Genomic DNA, 24,121 nt, shown 5'->3' with positions numbered 1-24,121 from the left:
CTTATAATTACTCATAATTACCCATCAACCTTCACATGTATTAACAGCAGCTATGTTTGCTTGAAGAATCCCATTAGATTTATCAAACCAGTAGCTCAGATGGCATCTACCAGCACAGCTAATGCCTGTGACTTCTCATGTTGGGTTGCGAAGTCTGAGACTCCTCTACTCTGCGTAGCTGTTTGAAAGGTCCCATTTTTATGCTGTTACCACCCAAAATGCCCACGTACAGCACTGCTACAGTTAGCATGGGTTAATGACAAAAACTTAAATGGCTACCACAACTCTAACCCAGTATCTTACATGGCGGCATTGGGACACACAGCCCTTGAACAGCACGTTGTCATAAATCAAAGGATGTTTAAAGAGTCAGATCTCAGTAAATGTCTCAAAAGGAGTCTTGCATACCGATTTCTATCTACTTTCTCAGTGTCTCCTGGTCAACTGTGTCAAATTGATTGGAAATACTTATTTAAAGCAGTATGGATGGGTGTTGATGATCAAAAGGAGCCTAAACACAAATACTTACATGTAGTTTATTGAGTAACACTGCATCTGTTGTGCTGTTAGCTCCTGGCTTTGCTGCTTTCCAGAACTGCTTTTGAGCAGAGTACCGGTTCATGGGACACAGTTTGAACAGGCAATCTATAAGAACAAGAACAAACAGAAAGATTGCTTCAACCATTCGTAATTATCTGGATTTTTGCTGCTAACATTGTCCAAATATTCCAGCAGCAAGGAAAGGTTTATAAACAAATTCCAAAAAGCTCTTGATCAGACAAATGCTTTTTTGAGTAACAAGAATGCTGCCCCATGAAAGATAAAAATTAACTGTTGCTGCCAAACATCTGATGCAAGACCAGAAAATTTATAACTTGTCCCAGTTAAATACGCTACCATGCTAAAATGGTAACACGTTTCAGTGCTTTCCCAGGCAGACAGACTCATTTTACACACTCTCAGCCTCTGGTTTTTCTACTTTAGCAGGTATGCTACTTCACACAACTGATGTTAGGTTGGGGGGTTCGAGGTTGTTTTTTGTTTAGGTTTTAAATTAAATTTCTTCTATTGCCAGGGAAAATGAAGCACAAATACTTACAGAATCTCACCTAACAAACAGCAGCAGCATAAAATACCCCCAACAACAGCACACACAAGCACAGGCATTCAAAGCATAGTTCGAGGTAACAGTAAACCTCCTCGGGGTATCAGGTTCTTTACCCAGTCCATCAACAGTTTGTTTAACATTCTGCCTGGCAAAAACCAGGAATTATAGCTCATTATTCTTATTAAAAATATATTTATATATTAAAGAGAGGCTAACTTATCAGTAATAAAATCAAATTAGCTGTGTTTACTATTTTTCCTCTTCTCTGTTGCTAAGCAACTGAACACCCCCCCCTGCCCCCCCCCCCCCCCCCCCAAAAAAAAGCTATTCAAAGACAATGCCTAAAGTAGCAGCTAGAAGTTTAAACAAAGTGCCAAAAAAGCCAGAAGGCAGTTCCCAGGGTCTCTTTGGCAATGACATGGATGCGAGATTCCAGGTTTCTAACTCGCAGGGTATTTCTAAAGGCTGTTGGTGTACCCTCGCAGGCGAGCACTGCCGTGAGGGAAGCAGCAAGCGGCAGAGCCACAAGCTTGCAGGGGTTTTATCTTCACTGGCCAAAAAGCAGAGCTGCTTAGGGGCTACTTTGCTAACAGATGCATTGGAGGCATGTCAACCAACAAGGGAAAAACCCCACACTGAAGACAACTCGTTTCAGCTCTGCCAGAGGTTGAAGCTGCCGAAGAGGCTGAGCCCTGCTGGAGACAGACCTTGACAACTTTACCTTGGGATGCCATTTGAGATGGATGCCTTCACGCTTCTCATTCCTTTCCTAAAGGAAAGACCCATTTGATGTCACTCTGCCTGCCTGTCTAATCCATCCTCAAAGCACCGTTACAGCACACCAGAAGGGTAAAGGTCTGTCTTCTAAACTAAATCCCCTTCGAATGGGGTGAAGCACCAGTAGCAGACTGTTGTTTCAGCTCAGTGAGCCACCAGCTGCCAAATGGGCCGGTCAGCGTGTCTCACACCACCACAGCAGTCCATGCAGGCTGCTGAGCTGGCGCCCAGTACACCATTAAGAGATACAGTGGGAGACGGCTAGGGCACTGGAGACCTTTAATGGAGTGATGCATACTTGAGAAGGAGAGAAAAGAGCTGAGGGTTTGTGGAAGGAGATGTAACTGCATCTATCCAGAAACGCTCACCTCTACTTTGACACTACCAGCTTACAGCTTCTGAACAAACAAGGGAAGTGGAAAGGAAAGTGGAAAACAAAAGCGCAAACCACACTTTCCAGGTTTGCTCTCTTCAACGTATTTTTAATTTACATAAAGATGATTCACAGAGATTGACAGCACCGAACAGATTCAAAAAGCCACTGCAGGCTGCCACTTTTAAGCTAAGACTATGCATTGTAAGCAACACACCAGTTATAAAATTTTCTGTTTTTGCTTAAACCATCAATTCACACAATGACAGCAATTAACACACAGAACTGCATAGAAGAATTAATTGTATGCTACATTTAGTCACAGTGCAAGTGTACTTTCTTCCATCCCTTTCAGTAAAGAAAGTTGTCAAGTTAGGCTTAACTTCTAAATTGTTAACTGCAAGCAACCCCCTCTGTCCCCTGCAGCACGGGGGAGGGGTCTACAAGCATTCAACCTTGTCCAATGCAAGAAGGGTATATATTAGGTTTTCGTCCTAGTTACAAAGCTACTTATCTAAAACAAACAATGACAAGTACCCAACTTTTCTTTTTTGTTCTTTGTATTTGTTCTATGAAATCTGTTTCTTAAGTGGTTGAGGAATTAAACTTAGCCTTATTCATCTCAACATCACCACCAGAGGCTGGTTAGTAGCAAATGTATTTTGCCATGGGTCAAGCTACATGAACTTTATGGCCAGAAGACTTTTAGACCTCCAGAGGGCTTACATGTTTACAAAAATGAATGTGCATGGATGGGCTAGCCGAATACCATCATGGTCGGCAATCCACAGTAGCGATGACTGTGTAAGACAAACCAACTGCTTCTTGTCAGACACTATACTTAGGGAGGTTAGGTCTGTTTCTAACAGATCCAAAATGAAGCCAAAGCAGCTGAAACAACCAGCTCTGATCATGGATTCAAGCAGCTTCAGCCACATTGGAAAGGTGATAAAGCTACTACTGCAACATAATTGCATCTTATTATACACTGTTGAATATTAATCATGAAGGAATGCACTTTCTTTTGAGATCTTGATGATACAGAGTGAAAAATGGCAGAATTGCACACTAAGTGTAAAAATAAAATACTACGTAACTGCTGATGAAATGATGACACATCAAGCCTGAACCCTGAACAAAGGTCCTGCAGGAAAAAGTGACTGCATAATTGTGTACCTCCCCATCATGCGCACGGATGATGAATGATTGCTACATGGACATGTATTAAATGTGCATTTCAATGCTTCCAAGCTAAATCCTGTTCTTCCGTCAGCAATTGCTTTGCATCTAATAAAGTGGACTAAGAAAGACCATAATTGCACCATGTGATACATTAACGCTCTCACTGTTTGGACATTTAGATCCCCACATGGGCCCCTGCCACCTGCAGCTCACAGAAATACTGTCAGCAATGTCTGGTTATCCTCTGCATGTACCAGCCTCACAGAGGAATAGCCAAAATCAAGGACACTGGAAACACTCAGAAATTCCATGTTCCAAAGTATTCTGGTGTTCAATGAAGAGAGAAACCTGCCAGCAACATTACTCCAACCCCAATTCCTTCCACCCCATTCTTTTCATTTTCTCTTATCCTTTTTCCATTCCCTTCTCTTGTACTAGACCTTGTTCCTCTCCTCCCCAGTCCAAACTTCCAACCTTTCCTGCCAGCCCAAGCCCCACCAGCCAGATTCTCTGCTTCTACCCTGCTTACATCCCCCCAACAACTGAGTAATCCAATGTGCAGGTCTCCACCTAATACTCGAGGAGCGATTGCCCAGACAATCCTCATCTCCCAAGGTTTCACAGCTTCATCATCCAAATCATTTTACACTCCCAAAGCATAAAGAACCAGAACTTTATGAAGAAAAGGATGGGCTTTTTAGGATGGGCTATTTGCCTGAACCATCAACATAGTATCACGCCAATTACTTTTTAGTAATTGAGATCTTTCTTTAAAAACATCTAGGAGAAGCACGTGGCAAAAAAATGAAAATAAAAATTTTTAAAAATTAGCCAGAACAACAAAACTTATAAACATCAGGCTGGAAAATGCATCCCCTAATGGAAACTTTCAGTCAACCTTGAGCCTCTGCAGTGCTTCTACCTCCGTCCCATAGTGAACAAGAACTGCATTGTGTAGGGGCAAGTGGCAATCATATGGTCAGTCCCTCGAAAGGGGTAGCAGCATCTGGGCTCACAGATGCAGGACCCAATTTAAGAAAAGGACCATCACTGTTCACATGCCACCACCCTTTCAACAAACCCCCTCCAGTGCTGCCCCGTGACGGCCATAGGAATTTAAAGTAGCATTTAGCTAATGCATTAGTAAGATTGTTATAAAATATAATGCAAGACTTATCCAAAATTGCAAATACCCACTAACTTCAGAGGCTGGAATGATTTGGAGAAGTGAGCAGAGTATTTCAGAGCCCACCCAAGATAGAGTCACCTTATTTCACATCAAGTTGCCCAGAAATACACGACTCAAACACATCTATGCAATTCCACTCCTCCCTTCAGAGGGTTTTCCCACCACTTGGTGCATTAAGTGATCTTACTATGTTAATTCATTCTACCCTCAGTATACGAAGACAGCTCAGAAAGTAGCTAAACCAACACTGCCACAGCCAAAGCTCTCAGGGTTGCCTTTGCTGGCTGACAGCTGGACACCAGCCATTATTAACGCTTACCCACTTTGCTACTTTCAGAGATCAGCTCAGAGCTGTTTTGAGCTGCAGCACACATTTTTTTTCTCACTCTGCTGTTCTCTAGCAAGCTCCTTTCTAAATGATCTGGAAGTACTTCTAGATTCAGCCAGGCTGGTTGTGTAATACACCAGTCATATTTTCCAAATCTCCCCTGGCTATTTTAAGCATTTAGTAGAAGGTCTTCACCAATTTTTCTGCAGTTAGAGAAAGCAGGCATCAAATATTTCGTTGGCAACAGAAAGGTGTGTTGGTATTTCATTTCTTTAAACACTGAGCCAGACATTACAAAATGCCAACTACAGAAAGGTAAGAGCTGAGGAAAAAATCAAAATATTCCCTCTCTCATAAATCATACTTCAGAGTACTTTCAGATGAGAGAAATCTATAAAAATGAAGATATTTAAATAAGTCACTTACAAAACCCACTGAATATTTAACACCAACACAGCTGTGTCTTCGTTACTTGAAAAAAAAAAAACCAAAACCACCAAACTCCTTTTTGCACAGCAATACTAAAATTAAAAGAAAATTAGCAATTCCCTGTTGAAATTTAGCAGTTTCTTTTCAGACTTTTCTATACTTAGATACCAGATATATCCCCAAGGCCAAAGCCTGCTCACAGTAGAGAATAAATACAAGGATAGTATATTTTTTTTATTTTAAATAAAAAAAAAATAGCAGCAAAGAAGATGAAGCGGTAGCATAACTGGCAATGATGGAAATATTGCAAATACAAGTTCTCAACTTTATAATTATCGAAGTTGCACAGCTTTAATACACTCACAAGGATGGTAATGCTCCACAGGATGAAGAGATTATTTATTTGAAGACAGAATGAAGACTCCTTTTGTGCTTAAGTGAAATATTTTCATGCAAGAGGCATGTAGAATAATACAAAATGCATATATTCAATCACAGGCAAGTTTCACCTCCTCAGAAGCCCTTTGATAACTACGTTGTCTATTTCTATACTTTTTCCTTCTAAGGTTTAAAATTAATACATGACAGCCTAAGAGGTTCAAAGAATGTAGAACAAAAGCGGCTACAGAAATGTGTTGATTACTAATCACTCCTGCATTTCCATAGAGAGGGAGAAAAAAACCTCAAACCTTATCTTACTGAAATTACTGTCTTTGTGATGAGAAGACGTCCTTTCATTTTCAATTTGCAGGGCACAAGCTTTGCTGGCAGCACAGCAACTCATTTCAAAACACTTATTTTGTCGGGACGCACTAACTGCTTGACCTGCTGTCCCAGCAGAGCCCCCTCCACACAGCTCCAGCAAGGCGAGCAGGGAAACAAACCCACACTGTGCACATTTAGCCCAGTGGGAGACAACGACCGAAATCAAATCTCTCAGTGCCAACAGCTCTGCCATGCCGCAAGTGGGGAAAAATTGTATTCCAAGCCCAAAGATCTTTTCACATTCACACATACAACTCAATCATTCAGGATTCAAACACTGAACTAATTACATGACAAAATATATTAGAGGTTTCTGCTGCTGTGAAGTCTGTTACCTCCCCTTCTGCATCTTGCCTGTTTCAAGGGCTTTCAATGCTTTTCTTTTTAAAGCAGAATAAAGGAGGAAAGTCACCCTTGCAACCAACATTTTAAATGGAGAGCTTACATGATTTAGTATCTAAATATATTCTAATTTTTATGTTAAAATAACCACCCTCAGTTCATATCTACAAGACATGAGGGTAACCACCCTCTTGCCATTGTACTCATTTATGCACAGTTCTACCAATGGAAATCGCTACTTCGTTTTTTCAAGCTGTAACAACATAGGAAATAATGTAATTGTTATTAACTTAGAGCTCATGTATCAAACCAAACAAAGGGAGAAGACTGCAACAGTGATTTGAGAGTGAAAAATTATATACCTGAGAGCTGGACACTGAATATCAATGCCTACTACATCAACAGTATTCATTAACACAACATTAATTAAAAAGCAATGGCTTTTTGAACGTATGCATTAGCATATGACTCCACACAACATTTTTAATAACTTTGCAATAACAAATGCAGCATTTTAGATGTATTGAAATTTACCGTGGGGTAAGGCAATGAAAACTGGGCAAGGTAACCTTATTCCAATGAGAAAGAGCAAACACATGGCTCCTCACCTGCAGGGAAAATTACCTCTTGAGGCTCTGGACACACTGCCATGTCTCAGGGTGAATTAGGAACCAAAGCCCAGACAACTCAGAACACTGCAAGCCAACACCCTCTAAATCCCTCAAGATCACAATGGTAGCAGAAGTGCCCAAAAAACTACCAAAAGACTAACATGAGAAATGCACCTTTGAGTAAACATCTTAGGTACCGAAACATTCAGAATACATCAGTGTTTGTTTTATATCTACATGTAACCTCTTTGGTCTCCTTCAGAAATAAAACTGCTACTCGAAAAGAGAGAAATATTTAGACACTGGATATACAGGCAGTTCCAAAAAGAAACATTTGCAGGAAAGACCAGATGCGTTTTTGATCTCTGGTACGAGCAGCGCTGAGTGAAGATGCTTCGTGAAAACATACAAGTCAGAAGGGAGAACAACACGTAGGAAGAAAAATAACAGAGATGCATTTATCTAAAACATATACCAGTTGACATCTATGGTGTCAGGTTAAAGAAAGCAGGAAAACTGGCAGCCTCCTTGTCGCTGAGCGGCATCACAATGGATAACATGTCCCTGGATGGGCGATACACAAGACTACAAGAGATCTAGGAAGACAAAAACGACGCTGTGTTGCCTCAGAGAAAGCTGTTAAGGACAGTGAATGAATGCACCAGGTATCCCTTGAAAGCATTAAGGAACATGTCCGATTTATGGACACAAAGGGTAACTCAGACCAAGAGAAGCTACTTAAATATAATCTCAAGAACATTTAGAAGTCATGGCTCCTGGCTAGTAACAAATACAAGCCAGAAAAACCCTCTGAATGTTGAAAAGAGAGGAAAAAAAGAGAAGAAAAAACCCCAACCTTCAAGAGAAGAGTTCACAACTGTACACATTAATTCGAACTAACACAGGATCTCAATAAAGCTACTCATTTCAGTGAGAGTTTTTAGTGTCTTAGCTCATCTCCGCCTCTGGTCCAGCATGAAAAGAAATCCTGGACTAGAGGCAAACCTTTGCAAGAGGCAAGTCCAAAGGCCAACTCTTTCTCCCTCCTACAAGTACTGAAAATCAAGTTTTACATGCTACAAGGAGAAGTGTTTTTATTTTATATGAAGGGAATACAGTAAAAAAAAAATAATAAAATATGCATAACAGTTGCAGAAGCATTTTAAAGTAAACTTTTGTGGGGCTTTAGCCTTTGTTGCAGCCTTGAGAGCTGTAGTCTTAAATCAGGAAGCCATCCCCTATCTTCCTGCTAATAGTTTCCATGACAGATCTCCCTGCAAGGCACTAAAACACAAGTCTCAGAACATGAACCCTGGAATATTCTTCCTCAAAATCTTCAGGTCTTTTCAGTCTACCTCAGTAGCATTTTACCCCGGCAGTAAACCAAAGCGTACTCATCTGCTGGCCCCATTTCATTTTATTTTGACCGTATGGCCCTTGGATTTAATTTTCACATTTGCTTTTTCACTTGTTCCTGCTTTTCCGGAACGAAGTTCCTGCTCAGAACAGGTCAGGAAGCGGGGGCAGGAGGCTGGGAACGCTCGGACAGTCCGAGCACAGGAAGAACAAGAAAGATCAAATTTCAAACACCCTCTGAAAGCATCAATGTTGAGCAGTATGGAAAGAATACGGCTGTGCTATTCGGTGGAGCTGACAGAATTGAACAGCATAATAAAAGCCATTTCTATTTAAGAATGTTTTGCGTGCATGTGATAAGAAACGAGCCACCACCGCATCACGCAAAACAAAAGGCAAATTTTTCAGCGGTTCAATTTTCAGCTTTTAAATGCACTTGATTTAAAGAAAACCCACATTGCCAAAAAAGAAGAAGATATAGGGAGGTTAAATACATGGTAGTATTACTGAAGTCTAGGTGGGAGAACTCAAGAAATATCAAAACCAAATTCAATGCTTTATTTTTTCTTACACCAATCAAGCACTTGGGATGCCTTGCCTGAAATGCTTGTTTCTTTCCTTGTGCACTGAGTGCCATCATCCCAAACTCTGGCCCTGCTGCCTTCTGCAGAATCGCCAGTGCCGCAGGTTCACAGGACTGGCAGACCCTTAGCAAGCTTATTTGGTTCATCCCTCCCTCCGAGCAGCAGAATTAACTATGCCTGCTCCATTCCTGACATAACTCCTCAAGTCATCTATTCCGGCACTCCACTATTTCTGTACTTAACCTATTTATTTTTACAATTTAAGCCCGTGACTTGTTTCCCTATCTACATGGGCATGCAGAACAGAACTTCTCTCTCTTCCCACAGTATCCCCAGGCTCCTCTGTCCCTGTCCCACAGCTACTGAGAGGCAAGACTCATTGGTCTTGATCCTGACCATTACCCTCCTCTGGATTTTCTCTAGTTGGCTTATATCTTTCTGGAAGTATGAGGTGCAGTGCTAAACAAGATACTTTGCTTGAGGCTCTGCCAGGAAGTAAAATTGGAAAAAAATAATTACTATGTCTTTTGGCAATGCTTCTTTTTATATATTCCAAGGCAGCAATTGCACTTTTTGTAACAGCACAGCACCAATGACTCCTATTCAAACTGTGATTCCTGCAGTCCCCGGATCCTTCCCTACCGCACTGCCGCATATGCCCATCCTCCTCCTCCTCCCCGGATGCAGCCAACTAAAGTGCAGTCTTTGACATATGCCCCCACTGAACTGCGACGCTGTTTTTCAGGTCATTTCTTCAGTTTTCAAGGTAATTCTGAGTGAATTCTCAAGCCTTCTTCCCTGTGGAGCCTGCAGAGGACAGCCAGCTGTGAAAACCAGTTTGCAGCGGCGTGGGAACAGACACCTAGTGCCACACTGGCAGTAGCAGACAGCATCTATAAGGCATGTGCTGCCGCAGATGTTCAGACTTCCAGTAAACCAGCTATAGATGGACTTGAGCAGCACTACTGGAAGACCTCAGCAAAGCAAAGATAATTGCAGAAAAACCCAGACCTGCCTTAATTATAGGAAATACCACCCTGGAGTTGAAGAGAGCAACTGCTCTCATGTTCACAGTCATGCTGCTGAACTGTGCTGTGCTCCCAGGCAAACCAAGTAAAGCACCAGCATCCACATCTGTTTTCTGAGCCTGAAAGCTTTGTTCCTTGCTTTCTTTTCCTAGGCTTGGCTCGAGTCTTTCACCTCACTTACTGAGGCCCTCTCACTACTTTAAACAGTCACCATCCTTTTGGCAGGGGACCAGAGATGCTCTTGCTGAAGCCTATCGAATGATGCTACTCAATCTGTCCAAGCTCACTCCATCGCTGTACGCCACTTCCCCTCTCAGGAACAGTGCACAAAAGACTCCAACAAATCATGCAGCTAATTAAAATTTGGCTGAGTCCTCTGTAACGCGGTCTTAGCACTGAAGATCACACTCTGGTTATCATTTTAAGAAGCAAATTATGCAGACAAGGTATATGTATGTGCTGTAAACACAAGTGCTGCCATATATTGCCTCTGCTGAGATTGTCTGCAGCAGCACGCCAGTGTGCTACAGCAGGGAATAAAACACTTCATGCACTTCTAAAGCGCAATATTCGAGTTTGACAGCGCTGAAGAGTTAAGCTATGCCAGCACTGCTGCTGAAACGCAATCTACAGCTTTAGAGATCAAAAATTAAAGTGGAAAATAGTCCCTAAACTAGTAAAACAGCCCCTTCCAGGCACAGCTTAAGAGCACTGTGTTACCAAATAAGGCACGAGAGCTGGAAGCCAAGGCAGCACAGCCCCGTGCACTCACACAGCCAGACAGCTGGAGAACAGACATGTGAACACGCCAGCTTCACTGGACCGGATTGCAAATGGGAAGAACAAATGTTCAGCGACCATGAGCGGAAGCAGAGCCTGCCAGGAAAGGCCTGAAGGCATTTATCCCAGCCGGCAGGAGCCGACAGCACATTCTTACTGGAGTTTGGGGTTGGTGGTTGTTTTTTCTTTTTTTTGTTTTTTTGCAATGCAATGCCATCACTCTAAATAGGCAACAGAATCACCATATATTATGTCTGGAAGGAGACGCTGGTGGGGCACTTATCAACACCTGAAGTGCTCAGCACCTGAGTGCAGCGAGCATGCAAAAACAAAAATCCAGATCCTAAAAACGCACTGTGGATGCTGGACTGACACACATTTCACCCTGCCATACAAAGCTGCCAGTGTGCTACTAGATGAGGACAAGCACAACAGTGGAGTTGCTGAAGAAAATACTAAGGGATGTTTCATACAGGCTCCAAGAGTAAGCCTCTTGCAGAAACAAACACTCTGTGTTAACTTGGTGTCTATTTTCCAATGGACATAGCAGCTTCTAGGACTCCTCAGTTTATCACAACTGATTCTGTCTCTGGAGAATAAGTTGTAAGAGCCTGTGACAGGAACAACAAAACTTCATATAATAAATCAAGAAGTTAAAACATACCTGTAAAGGAAACCATCATTTTCACTTCTTTAACTTCTTGTCCAAGTGTTAAACAAACAGACCAAGAAGTTTGTGCAGAAGTGCTGTAATTTCACATGACAATGCCTGCCTTCTTTCCCTTGAGACAAAAATCCTTGAAACAAAAAGCAACCAAAAAAACCCTGTTATGCCAATACCACAGTAAGAATGTGCAAGCGATGGACCTCAAGGCTTCTTATGTCTCCATCAGAGCCACTGCACCAGCCAAAGAAGGAGCTCCCCGGCCCCACGCTCTCAGGTGTTCTGCTTTTGCAGTACTTGGCTTTGTGATTTGCACCCCCTCCCCACAGCCCTCACACCAGCACTCTACCAAGTAGCATCCACCTGTGCCTTCAATCCTGAATGCTGCTTGCACCTAAGCCAATTTACCTTCAAGAACAATATTCACCAGCCACTGAATTTCAAAGCCTATTAACTGTTGCCTTCTCACAGTGTGTGTGAATCAACAGATCCATTCATTTCAGTCCCCTCTCCTGCCAGCTGCAAAAGATGAGCAAATCTGTACATCAGTGTGGCATCTGACAGTCACAGCTGGAAGGCCTTCACAGCAATGCATAATCAAGGGGGGAAAAGTGATGCTTAAACCTTTACCTAACTATCACTACAGCACTAATCAAGTTCTTCCTTAACACTAAGACTCATCCATATTCCCAGCCTTTAACTGATTCTTGTGAAGGAACTCTAACAAAGCCCTGGAACCACAACAGCAATGCACCAAGGCATTCACATTGCCAACAGAAGCACCAAGGCGGCCCATATATTACCATCTCACCCTCAAGGCACAGCCATTGCCACCACAACATACATCCCTACCTGTATGTGTTTCTGAAAAATATAGAGAAAATACACGTATTCGAACCACCTAGTGCTACACACATTTTTAAAGTTTCCTTTTCCAAAAAAGAACAATAATTAGGTATTTTCCATGTTTTAAGCCACCTTTCAAGATGTCTAATTGACATAATGATAACACATCAATCAGTGTGGAAGAAAGCAGGATTCAAATGTGATGGATGGGCTGGTGAGAGCTATTAAATAACACCATCTGCATCACTGTCTGAACATAGCCCCCACTCATACCCGTACAGAGCCAGCAAAGACAGTGGTCTTGGATCACAAATACCACTTTTGCCAGTAGCCTCAAAGCAGCAATGACATTCACAGTTCAAAAAAACGCACTGAAGCTCTTTTAACATTGCCTGCTCCTGTCCCTTCTCTTCCTTCATTTGTTTCAATCACTGTCTTTTTTTCCACCAATTATTATTTGTATCATAATTGTATTAGAACTGTGTTCTGGTTGCATCAGGTGGTCCAGCCTCTACTTCCAGATCTACGTCAGGTTTATGCCCTGATTTTCAGGATTCAGATTAATTTAACCAGGTTTCAGATTAATTTTCCTTTCTACACAAAATCCTAGCATTCAGAAACAACTAAAAAAACCCGGATTATATCCAATAGATTTGATAATACTGATTTGCAACTGTTGGTCTGCAGAGCGGAATGGAAGCACAGCACAGGCAGATGAAAGCCTTTGCTGGGGAGATGCTGGGACAGCCTGAAATAGGGGTTCACGGCCAAGGCATCCCCATTCAAATTTGGTCCCATGGACCAAATAACACCTCCAGAGGCAGGACCTACTGGTTTCACAGACATGATGGAGTGTTTTAAAAATTACTGCAGCCCTCTCCTGCTCCACCATAAATTTAACAGAAAAATGACATCAACAGTGACATCTGAACAATGTCATTCACCTGTTACAGTGCCAGTTGCTGTTTCCAACCACTAACCAATGGCCCTTGGCACCAACAGCTACAAGAGCATTCCATGCACCACCCCACGCCAGCTCTCCCGCGGAGCAGCTCTGTAACAATGCTTTCTAGATTTATGACTTCAGAGGAAAATTAGAGGTTTATAGGTAATAAGAGGTAGCACTTGACTACGTTACTCATCTGTAGACCCCAGGGCTAATTTTTACCTGCAATGATTTTAACACCTGACTCTCATAAGATAAACTAGACACAAGTCATGGAAGATGAACTGCAAGTATTCTTGATATTAGAGATACTCAAAAAATGGATTCTGCCTGGGAGTTCAGAAATACAGACTACTGCAGCACATCTTAAATGAAACCCAGACACTGATGCTATCCAAAGGCTTAATCATAGAAAGTGCCAACTGTACTGATTAAATACCTGGACCTTATTCAAAGATAACTGAAACAAGTAGAACAAAAACTCCCCTCAGAACACCTGAGGATATGTACATGACGTTAAAGTGACAAAGATGTGAAAAGTTGATTATCTGTAATTTCCTGAGCTTTTAGATCTGGATGAGCACTTGGGACTTTCCTCACTGACTTTCAATTTTACTAAGTCACTCACAGTATGAAAAGGAAGTCACTAGAAGCAGTGGTTTAAATTTAGCTGTCTGCCATGCGTCTGGATTTTTATAAGGTGAAAATCAAGATACCAAGCATGCCTTTCACCTTCAATATTAAGAAAGCCTGCTACTTTTCCATTCAAATACACAAACCGCACATTAGATATTATCAGGCACAAATCCATTATTTTCTTACTAAAGATCAGAGTACTAACATTAATACACATTAAGTTAATTTAAAAACTTTTTTAAGAAAGAAGGATTATAAGACTTAACCACAAGATATTGGTACAAACTTGTATGCAGTGAATTATATTTCCATGATCTTTGACTGTTACAGAAACACAGAACTATTAAAGACCTTAAGTGGTCATTAGTGCCTTGCATCCTCCTACGGTATGGCAGCACAGGAGTGCTTCCACAATGCAGTATTCCCCTCTTGGTCATTCAAAAAACTTTGAAGGCTTTTACAAGGTGAAGCCATTTAAAGTACAGTTAAAAACATTACAAAGCCTCAATATGTGAAGAGAAACAGATGAGCTGCTCAAGGAAAGCATCAGAGAATCGTGCACTGTATAGCAGCAAGTTTCTGAGCCAAAACGCTTCTATAACATTGAGAGAGTAATCACATTTTTTTTTAAAAGGAAATACTGAGGCTGGAAGCATGATGGTAGCTCACAGCACACGTGCTGCCAGAGTAAGGATATAACAGAGGAGTTTTTTTATTCCATCCCTGAACTTGCACTAACATTGCCAAATATTATAATTTTCATGCACATTATCTCCACTTCTTTACAATAACACGTCTTGAAAATTGTCATCAGATAGCCCACACTCTCAGACAGCCCACAACTGGGGACACAAATGACCGCTAAAATCAGAAAGCTTTTAGCCTTCACTTGAGAGCTGCTTTGTGGAATATGAATTAACTTCATAAACCCCAACCTTATTCCAGAGAACAAGTTTTTCTTGTCAAACATCCCCACGTGGCACTTTTACTAAATACATCCAAATAACTGCTGAATAGAAGCCTTAAAGCCATATGTTTGTTATGTACACAAATCTTTTTTTTTTTTTAAACTAGAAAGATTTAAACTGAGATTGCTGATATACCCACTGTGATGTAGCAAGGATGGCTCCTTCGATTCAACAACAGAACACCCTTTTTCTCTATTCTAATGAAATCTGATGGAAGAAGCCATCCCCACAGTCTCCGTTTTTAAAGTCTAATAGTTCTATGATGAAAACATTTCAGAAAACATTGGAAAACAGTAACAAAAATGGGTCAAAATGATAACAACACTGACAGAGATGCCAAGCATGTTAGAAGAATGATTATGCTAATTTCCTTTGTCTCTTGGTACTCCGGATTTCTGCTTCCTAACACATGGGAACAGTTGAGAAGCACTTTTTTTACCAAACCCGTACTCCATCATCCCCATGACTGACCACTGCAATACATTTACAAGATGATAACACAGACAGAAGGAAGGAGAAGGGGTTTTCCAGTTGCAATAATGGTACCTCGTGTCATTCCACCATGACACCCAGTCCTGCACTACCCATTTGCTGCCTGGGGATACGAGCACCAGGAAAAGGCTTCCAACACTATGGTAAATCTTAGCCTCCAACTGCATGCAGCTACCCAAAGCAAACTGCAGGAACACCTGACCTCATGAGAAGAGACAAACAAATGTTAATACAGACATGCAAAAAACCCATTTGGCCTGCTCACAAGCACATTCCAGCTAAAGAAGCGTTACTTAATTATCAGCAAACTTACTGTGCCGTCTAGATTAAAAATTTGCAGAGCACTTTTAAAAAGGTAATGAAGTTGTACTGCACATCCTTGAAGGACCACATCATTAAAAAGCAGTACTTGTTTAAACAACATGTAAAGGCGCACAAGATTGCCAAGGGACTCCTGACTGAAAACAAAGGCCCATGAAGTCCACCATGCATGTCAGCTCCGTAACCTGTTCCCTCCCAGGCAGCACAGAGAAAGCCCATTTCCTGTCTTTAAAAGACCCACCCTTCCCTATGTGCCTTCAAAGCTCTTCCATAACAAATGCACAGAACATTTGACAGCAAGAAGTTCCTAGGATTGTTCGCAAGAGCAGACTTCATGCATTATCCTCCCCCAGTCTTCCTCCCAGCGTGGCCCTAAAGCAGCTGGTTCCTGCCTACTCCCACCCCACGCTCTCCTCCATGGCAACACTTCTGTGTACCAACAGGGAAACACAGAGAAAAATGAATAAGAGATTATTTCTGTGTCCTCAGATCTAGCACCAGCATGATGCTAGTAATCAAGAATCATTGCAAAGCAAGATGTCCACTTCAGCAATTCAGTCAGTTGCATAAATTTTAATCAAGAGGTTGGACTAGCTCCATATGAATCTAAAAAGCCCAACCTGACAGCTGGTTGTGCCACAGACTTGCAAGCACGGAAAACCCACACAGAACGCTGCCTGCTGAAGCTCAATCTCAGGCTATTAAAGAAGTCGTCCTGTCGATCACTACATCTTATGGGAAGTTTATTCCATTAAACACCTTACTTTTCTAAACCATCACAAATATCTGGTCGCCATCACCTATTCCTCCTACCACCCTCAATCTTCTGTCTACCGAACAAGGACAAAGATACATATTGCAGCCCTACCACACTGAAGAACAGATTCCCACAGTTCCTTCCTGTACAACCTACCAGTTCTGTTTTATGTGTATTTATACAGGTTTTGCTCAAAAATACCCTTCGTGTTTAGAAACATCTCTCACCAGGCCACCCAACTGATTTTGCAAGAGCTCTGTCCAGAACCAACTCTCTCGAAGCCACCCACACCATTCCCAAGCACAGAACTTGAGGACACGAAACACAGAACAAGGCAGATCTCGTCCTCACAATCACCTAGTGCAGTACAGAGGACCACAGAAAAATTTATCTGAGAACACAACCAGAAAGACAAGATGTTGTATTGTTATTGATGCATGTGAGGATGTCCCTGGACCATTCCGAAGAAGCTGTCTGACCAGCACAGAGTTCTGCAGAAGCCAAAGCTCTGTAGGAAGAGCTGTTCATTTCTTCAAGTTAACTGACGCAATCCAAAAAATATCCAAGGAACGTTTTTCAGTCCTTCCAAAGAGATGGGCATAATCCAGCACTACACTGCAATAAACATCAGGCAGCACTCTTTCTGGAGCAGTCACTTTCAAATGTGTGTGTGTGTGGGGGAAGATCTATATAAACTTACCTTTGCATCTGCAAAATAATAAATATTTATAAATAAATGTTCTCCTTTCTACTTACCAATATCAGGGTACTATGCCTTTACACTTCTTTAAAAATCTAAATATTTAAAGTACGTTTAAAATTAGCATAGGGCAAAAGATACTGCCAATAAAGTATCCACCAATAAGAACTGTCTTTGGAGGTGGGAGAAAATCTTGGGGCTTCTAACATGAGCCACATGCTAACAGAGCAGATATTCAAAGTAGCTGAGTCATTGTGGTTTTCTGAAATGAGCCTTTAACCACGACTCGAAGGAAGGAACATTAAGTGACAGGCACTTCAAAATCTCTGAAGGATAGAAGTTTTTCTCTTAAAGTTTTTTCTTTTAAAATAACCAAGTTAAGTTTAAGGCCGCAACAACTCATTTTCCTGACACTGTTTCCGCCCCCCCCCCCCCCTTTTTTTTTTTTTGAGTACTTTGACGTCTAGTTCCCAACAGAATGTTTAACTTTTAATACCCTACTAGTCATAATTTAAACCCTGCACAAATACCACATTGCTCTTCAGACTAGTTCACTGGGATCTCAGACAGCAGTGTCTCAGACTCTCAACTGACTCAACACACTTGCACACGAAATGAGCAAAGCTGTCTGTGGCAAGGGTCTTCTGTGACTAATCTGAAGTTTTAGTAAAACCTCAAGATCTGGGGTTTTTTTCCCCTTCCCCCTTCAAACCCTGCAATTGGCACCCCCTCCCCACTACTTCCAATTGTGGTTTTACAGCTCTGGTAGCAGCAGGGCTGTCAAAGCAATGACCAGGGTCACTATACTTACAAAAACACAGAGCAGACAAACAAATCCAGTAATCTCTGCACAGAGAAACTATGATAGGAAAGCAGATAATGTAAATATTGGGAATACCTGAAGGGAAAACAAGGTACAGGAAGGCTGAATTAATTTTGCAGGAGAAAGACAGCTCCATTTGGTCTCTTCCCCAGTTACCACCAGCTACATTTTAGGCAAGAACAAACCTCAGCAAAGGATCACAAAGATCCTCAATACAGCACAGACGTATGCAAGCTATCAGTTATGAAACCTTTAAAACAGAAAGCTGAAAGAAAGACATTTCTGCAAACAGAAATCCTCTCCCCCTGAAAGTAACTGAAAAGAACCACCACTTTTTTTTCCTAAAGTTTTTTTCCCCCAAGAACTTCTAGTTTTCTCCATGTTTTTTGTTGGGGTTTCTTTTTCCTTTTGCATTTCAGAAAACAAAAAACTTCCATGTTTTCATGTTCCTTTCAATAAAGGACTCCTGGAGATGTTACGAGAATAAAATATTTTCTCCAGTTTTATTCCGTACATTCAGTTACTCTCACCAACATAAAGAGTAAGAATTCCATACGGACTGGCCATATTCTCCAAAGCCTGTGAAGGGCTCTCCTCTCTCTTGTGCTCACCCCCAGCCCTCCTGCTTCCAATCTAACAGGTGCTGGCTGGGGGTGCAGAGGCAGCACAAGCCAACAGTGGCACCCCTTTAACACAGGATGAAATGAATTTAGCCTCAACACAGCTGCAGGGTTTCTCCTCCATCAAACATGTTGTAAAGGCAAAGCACTCATTACATTTGCTCCCTTTATGGTTTTCTCTGCTACCCATGTGCCTTGAAGGTCCTGAAAACTACTGTGTAGCACCCAGCATGGTGAAGACTGAAAAAAATTAAAAAACTGTGACAGCTGCTAACCTTACAAGGTGACTTCAGCTAAACACTAAAAACAAATAAATATAAAAATCCCTATTTTTTGCATAGGGTAAAAATTAGAAATTAAATGTCAACCATAATATTAAGATTAGAAGAAGGTAATATGAAATATTAGTGGATATTCATAACATAAGCTACTACAATTAAATATAAAATCACCTATAGCGTACTACCTTCTCTTGCAATTTTTATTTGTGTATATATATACACATGTGTGCAAGAATCAGTAAGGAGACTAAGACAATCTGTTGAAGCCTGAAGAGCTCTCTTCAGAGACAAATTCTGAACTCAGTGCAGAATTATCATGTCAAGTTTCCCAGATCTTCACAAAACACAAAACCTTTAAGCACATGACTGACTGCATATGGAAAAAAATATATCTGGAATTAAATCTTGTAGATCATATTTGAAGAATTTTCTCCTCATTGTCATTCTCCATGACCAAGGCCATCTGCCTGACAAGGAGTGGGAGGATATAAATTCTTAGCTTATTTTAAAACTTGTCAATGATAACCACGAATTATCTGCAAAATCTATATTGCCTTCAAACTTTACCTTCCAATCGCTAAGACATTAGCTGGCGGGGTGCTGCCATTCCTGTTTAGAGAGTACATACTATGCAGCAAGGAAAGACTGTTCTCCCGTGTGTTGGTCAGTGCCGAGCGCACGCAGGGCATGCAGTTACCATCACATCTCCAGAGCTAAATGCTCCTAGAGCAACCAGCGAAAACACAATTTTCGTTTATCAGGAAAATGTGGTAACTGAGTTATTCTTACAGTACAGTACCTCCCATTCTTAACAGCTTTTGTTGAGATGACATGAATATGGGATATATTATTTGCTTTTTAATCAGTATGGAAAATGTGCTTTTGAAGGACAGAACTAAGTCAACACAAGCCCCAGAAAAGTTGCATGTATGTGTATGCGCCAGAAGTGCCTTTGCTTAATACTGATGTTAAGACATGACGAGAAGTCAAAGGCACTGGGATGCTTTTGACAAGAACATCTAGTTAAATTAGTCAAATTAACATAAATCAGCTGTGGTTGAGAAAGCCGTCCCTGTCTGTGCTGAAGCCATTTGTGACCAAGCAAAAGCCCAAATCCACCACTTCGTTCTTCAGCCTTTCTTTGAAGTGAAGCCTTTGCACAGATTAATCCAAACTTCCAGGCTGGACTGATGGAGCATTTGCTGAATCAGTACTGCAACCTTAGCTTTTGGGAAGTGTTTTGAAACACTGCAGTAACCATCCTGCTCGGTCCTCCCTCTGGCCATGTTCAGTATCCCAGCATCACCAGCCTCTAAAACTTTCACTATGGAGGTTTGCAGAGTGGGGACTAAACTTTTGCTCTTTCTACATACGTACCAGTTACATTCTAATAATACTGAGATTTATTCTTGTTTCTCCAAAAATAAAATGCAGATTTAGGGCATACAGAGCAGCTGTGGACTTGAACACCCAACACAAACCAAACCTTCTGTACCAAGCCCCCAGCCTGGTCCCAGAGTCTGCCAGGCCACCATCAGCCTAAACCCACTGCCTTCTGTGGCTGTTTAAAGTTAATTGGTGCCGGCTAGAGATCATGTGCCGCTCTGAAGAGAAGGAAAGGATTTCTGTAGATACAGCTAAGATTTTTTCCTTTTCAGGAGGGCTGCTCCCTTATCCAGCTCTCTCACTTCCTCATGCCTACAAGTTCTGTGTTTATTTTTTCCTTGTATAATTTTTAACCTCAATGAATAAAAGGCCTGACATTCACTAAATAACAAGGTGTAAGCGCTACCAGATTGCTTTTGCATAGCAAGGTTTTCTGTATCCTTAATAAAATCTGACCAGGAGATAATTTCTTTTAGTTAAAGCAGGAGAGGATCCTGTAGCACTCTCTTCTAGCAACGTCACGGTTCCTCTGCTGTCGGTAAAGCTTGGAGGCGATTTCTTATGCTGCAAATATGACAGAGCTACAAGAGAGTCTTCAACCAAAATACAAGGACTTCCCTTTTCATTGAACTTCTGTATATTATATAATCAAAACAGATGAAAACTGCCAACACAGAGAACTCGGCACTGATTATTTTCACAAATTAGGTATGAAGGAAGTGTTAGTCCTAACACATAAGTAACTCTCTTACTTGACTGAATAATAGGTTGTTCATTAGAATAACATTTCCAAGGCACACTGCATTTAGTGTCAGTCAATCTGTAATGGCTATTCTAGTGTTTGAAACATTCACGAGACATGCCAACCTAAATGCTTTGACTTTCACAGCAAGGAAACAGTATTTATTAAGAGCTACCAATCTCAGGTTTCTCAGCATCTCTGCCAGGCTGCATCCAGACCAGCTGAACGCAGAGGCACAAACAGCTCCACTGCCCGTTACCAACTGGCAGAAAGCCTCCACTTGAGTTTCCACAAAATTACACCAAACACAGCACGCATTTTGCCCTTTGCTACGACCACAAAGTCAGAAGTGTAGAAGACAAGCACAGTGCACAAGGAACAGCCTCCTACATATGTCAATATTTTGGGTTTTTAAGCAAATGAGATAAGTCACCATATGTATGTTTACAAACAATACTTCTTGTAGGTGAGAATCACAAGGCTTCCTTATATTGGTTGCATTTGTTAGGGGCCAACTAAATGCTCATCTGAGATTTCTGCAGCTCCCTGCCCCAGCAGATCAGCTGTCCAGCAAGGAAGCAAACCTGTATCTTCCAGTTTATTCTTAAATAACCAGCAGGTGCTTTTCAAGACTGACCTCAAAGCAGAATATTAGTTTCTGGATCGCAGAAAATGCAATGCAGCATTCAGAATCAAGAACCTTCACCAACAACTCCCTTGTTTGCTGGCATTCGGATCAAAACAAACTTTAAAGAACTGCAGGAAAGACTGGAGATTTTTATACAGACAGGTCCCGAGTCACAAGGAACTAGACAGATTAGCACTGGCACCTTGATCTCCACCCAGCAATGTGAATAACTCAGCTGGAGGTGCTATTAATGCATCAATAACCGAAGAAGAGAAATCACACTCAGGTGTTGACACATCAAGTACTACATCTTGAAAAATGAATCCAAATTCTGCAACCAGGAGACAGGGTATTCAATTTTCAGCAGCAATGTGGGAATGGAGGAAGATGAGAGTGTCACAGACCGCTCACTACAGACAACTGGAAAGGTCTGCCTCTCCTAACAGCACATTTTTATGGCTGGCTGTGCTGGCAGCCTCACCATCTTAATTCCGACTGCTCTCAAACAGAAGGACTTACAGCAGTACCTCCCTGAGCTTACAGCCGAGGAGATACCACCACTTTAGTCAGGACTCTTGCTCAGTGAAGAGTAGGCTACCCAGAAAATGAACAGTGAAATGATTTAACTTCTGGGTTGAGGCTGGGTTCCTCTTTGAGTAATGACTTAATGTGGCACTTGCACACAGTACCTGTAAGATCTCCTCGGTATGGGTATTTAGCACATTCATCTCTTGTCTTCTTCAGTAAATAACTTAAATTGACCATATTTTTGAACTGTATGTCCTTTCACAACATAAGGCCTTGTTTTTTAGGTAAACTAATTGAAGCTTTAAGTATAACTTACTGCTATTACAAGCAGCACAGAACTTCACTCTGTCCTAAAAGCAATGCAGAAGTGAGATTCTATAGAACACTCTGAAGAGTTCAACAGATGAAATCCTCAGGAGTGTCACAAGGCACTCATCTGCTCCTTCTGAAAAATCAAACACATCGTGTTCAAACCACATCAAAGGGGGGTAAGAGGAAAGCAAATCTGGTCACAGAAAAGTGAAAAAAAGCAGAGAATATCCTTTGTACCTCTCTGCCAAAGGTATGGTCTCCTGTAGTTTACGGGGGAAGGCAGCTGGGTTTACAAGGCAGAAAAATGGAAACCCTGAAGCATGAACATGCTAATCCAAATCTGAATTGGAAGATCCAAGAATATAGATCACACCTTCCCGTGACTGTGCGCTGTATCAGAAATCATAAGCTACATGCCGCAGAAGCAAAACCCAGAGAGCCAAGAGGATCTGCTTGACAGCTCAGCTACGCAAGTGTCAGCACATGAAAGGAGAAAAACGTTTTCCTGTATCAAACTCCAATGCATTTGTTACCAAACGTTTGGGCTTCTACACATCCAGGACAGTCCAAAGCTAAGCCTTGGGAAAAGCATTAAGTGAATTACAGCTGGTTTTGACTAATTACAGGCATAACCTTATCTGCAAAGCGCCATCAGAAAGGCTGACGATTCATTTAGTAACTCGCATTGGCTACCAAATAACAAAAGCCATCACCAAACTGATAAGCATCATTCAGATGCTTTCGATATTCCTCATCTGAATAATCCTCCCAGGTATCTGGTCTCTCTCGAGCACCAAGCAGTAAGGGAACAGTGCTCATCACTGCGTTATACAGCAGGCAAGCTGGGATGGAGACCTGGATGACAGAGGCTCTCATCTCTGCACTGCTAACAAGACACAGGCAAAGCTGTTTCATTAGCACAGTCCTCTATGTCAGACTTGCAGAAACAGCAGTCCAACTTCCTGAGCTGCAAACTACCACCCAAGACCTACAGCAAGAAAAATGTAGCACATTGGCGACTCCAGAAAGCTACGTGGGCAATACAGTTCAGCCAGGCAGAAACACTGAGCGGGCTGAATGAGAACTTAAAATTTCAAACAGCAATGAATAACAGACAGCTCACCTGGCCTCCTGCCCCACATTTGCATATTACACATTTTTCTTATATTAATACCCAAATAACCAACCTGCACATAAAAAAGTGGTAATTTATCACAGTCCCCATATTGCCAAGAAATAATCTTTGACTCTGCGTTACCACAGTTGGTAAAACCTCACCCACAGCTAGGTCAGCGAGCCTCAGGCATAACAAATGCACTTGCAAGTCAGATAGATGTTCTGGACTGACAGCAGTATTTTACACAGCAGGCCTTACCAACCAGTCTCTCTGAATCTCGCCCTTCAGTTTCTCAATACTTTAGACTACTGGTAAAAAGCTTAAGTACCTAATACCTGTGAGACTGCTTCCCTCACACACAGGTTGTTCTTCCCAACAAACTTCATGACTTACCCATCTGCTTCAGTATTTGCATCCTTCTATACAACTAAGATTCCTTCATCTGCAAAGCACTCAGGCTGTGCTAACAAAAAGCACACACTAGCTCTGAAGTTTATTTGAA

General features: G+C 41.6%; 1 protein-coding gene across 8 annotated transcripts in view; it reads right to left on the bottom strand.

Annotated features, from left to right (window-relative positions):
• ITPR1 (inositol 1,4,5-trisphosphate receptor type 1) overlaps positions 1-24,121 on the bottom strand; it is a 183,606-nt gene that overhangs the window by 127,161 nt on the left and 32,324 nt on the right. For all 8 annotated transcript variants that reach the window (XM_055709389.1, XM_055709390.1, XM_055709391.1 and 5 more), the window contains one exon: positions 530-645. In XM_055709389.1, the coding sequence (XP_055565364.1) occupies positions 530-645 (116 nt within the window). The remainder of the gene's footprint in view (positions 1-529; positions 646-24,121) is intronic.

Source organism: Falco cherrug, chromosome 4, assembly GCF_023634085.1.
Source record: "Falco cherrug isolate bFalChe1 chromosome 4, bFalChe1.pri, whole genome shotgun sequence".
NCBI classification, from domain to species: domain Eukaryota; kingdom Metazoa; phylum Chordata; class Aves; order Falconiformes; family Falconidae; genus Falco; species Falco cherrug.
The sequence above is the reverse complement of the archived record's forward strand: the minus strand, read 5'-3'. Positions and strand labels throughout refer to the sequence as shown.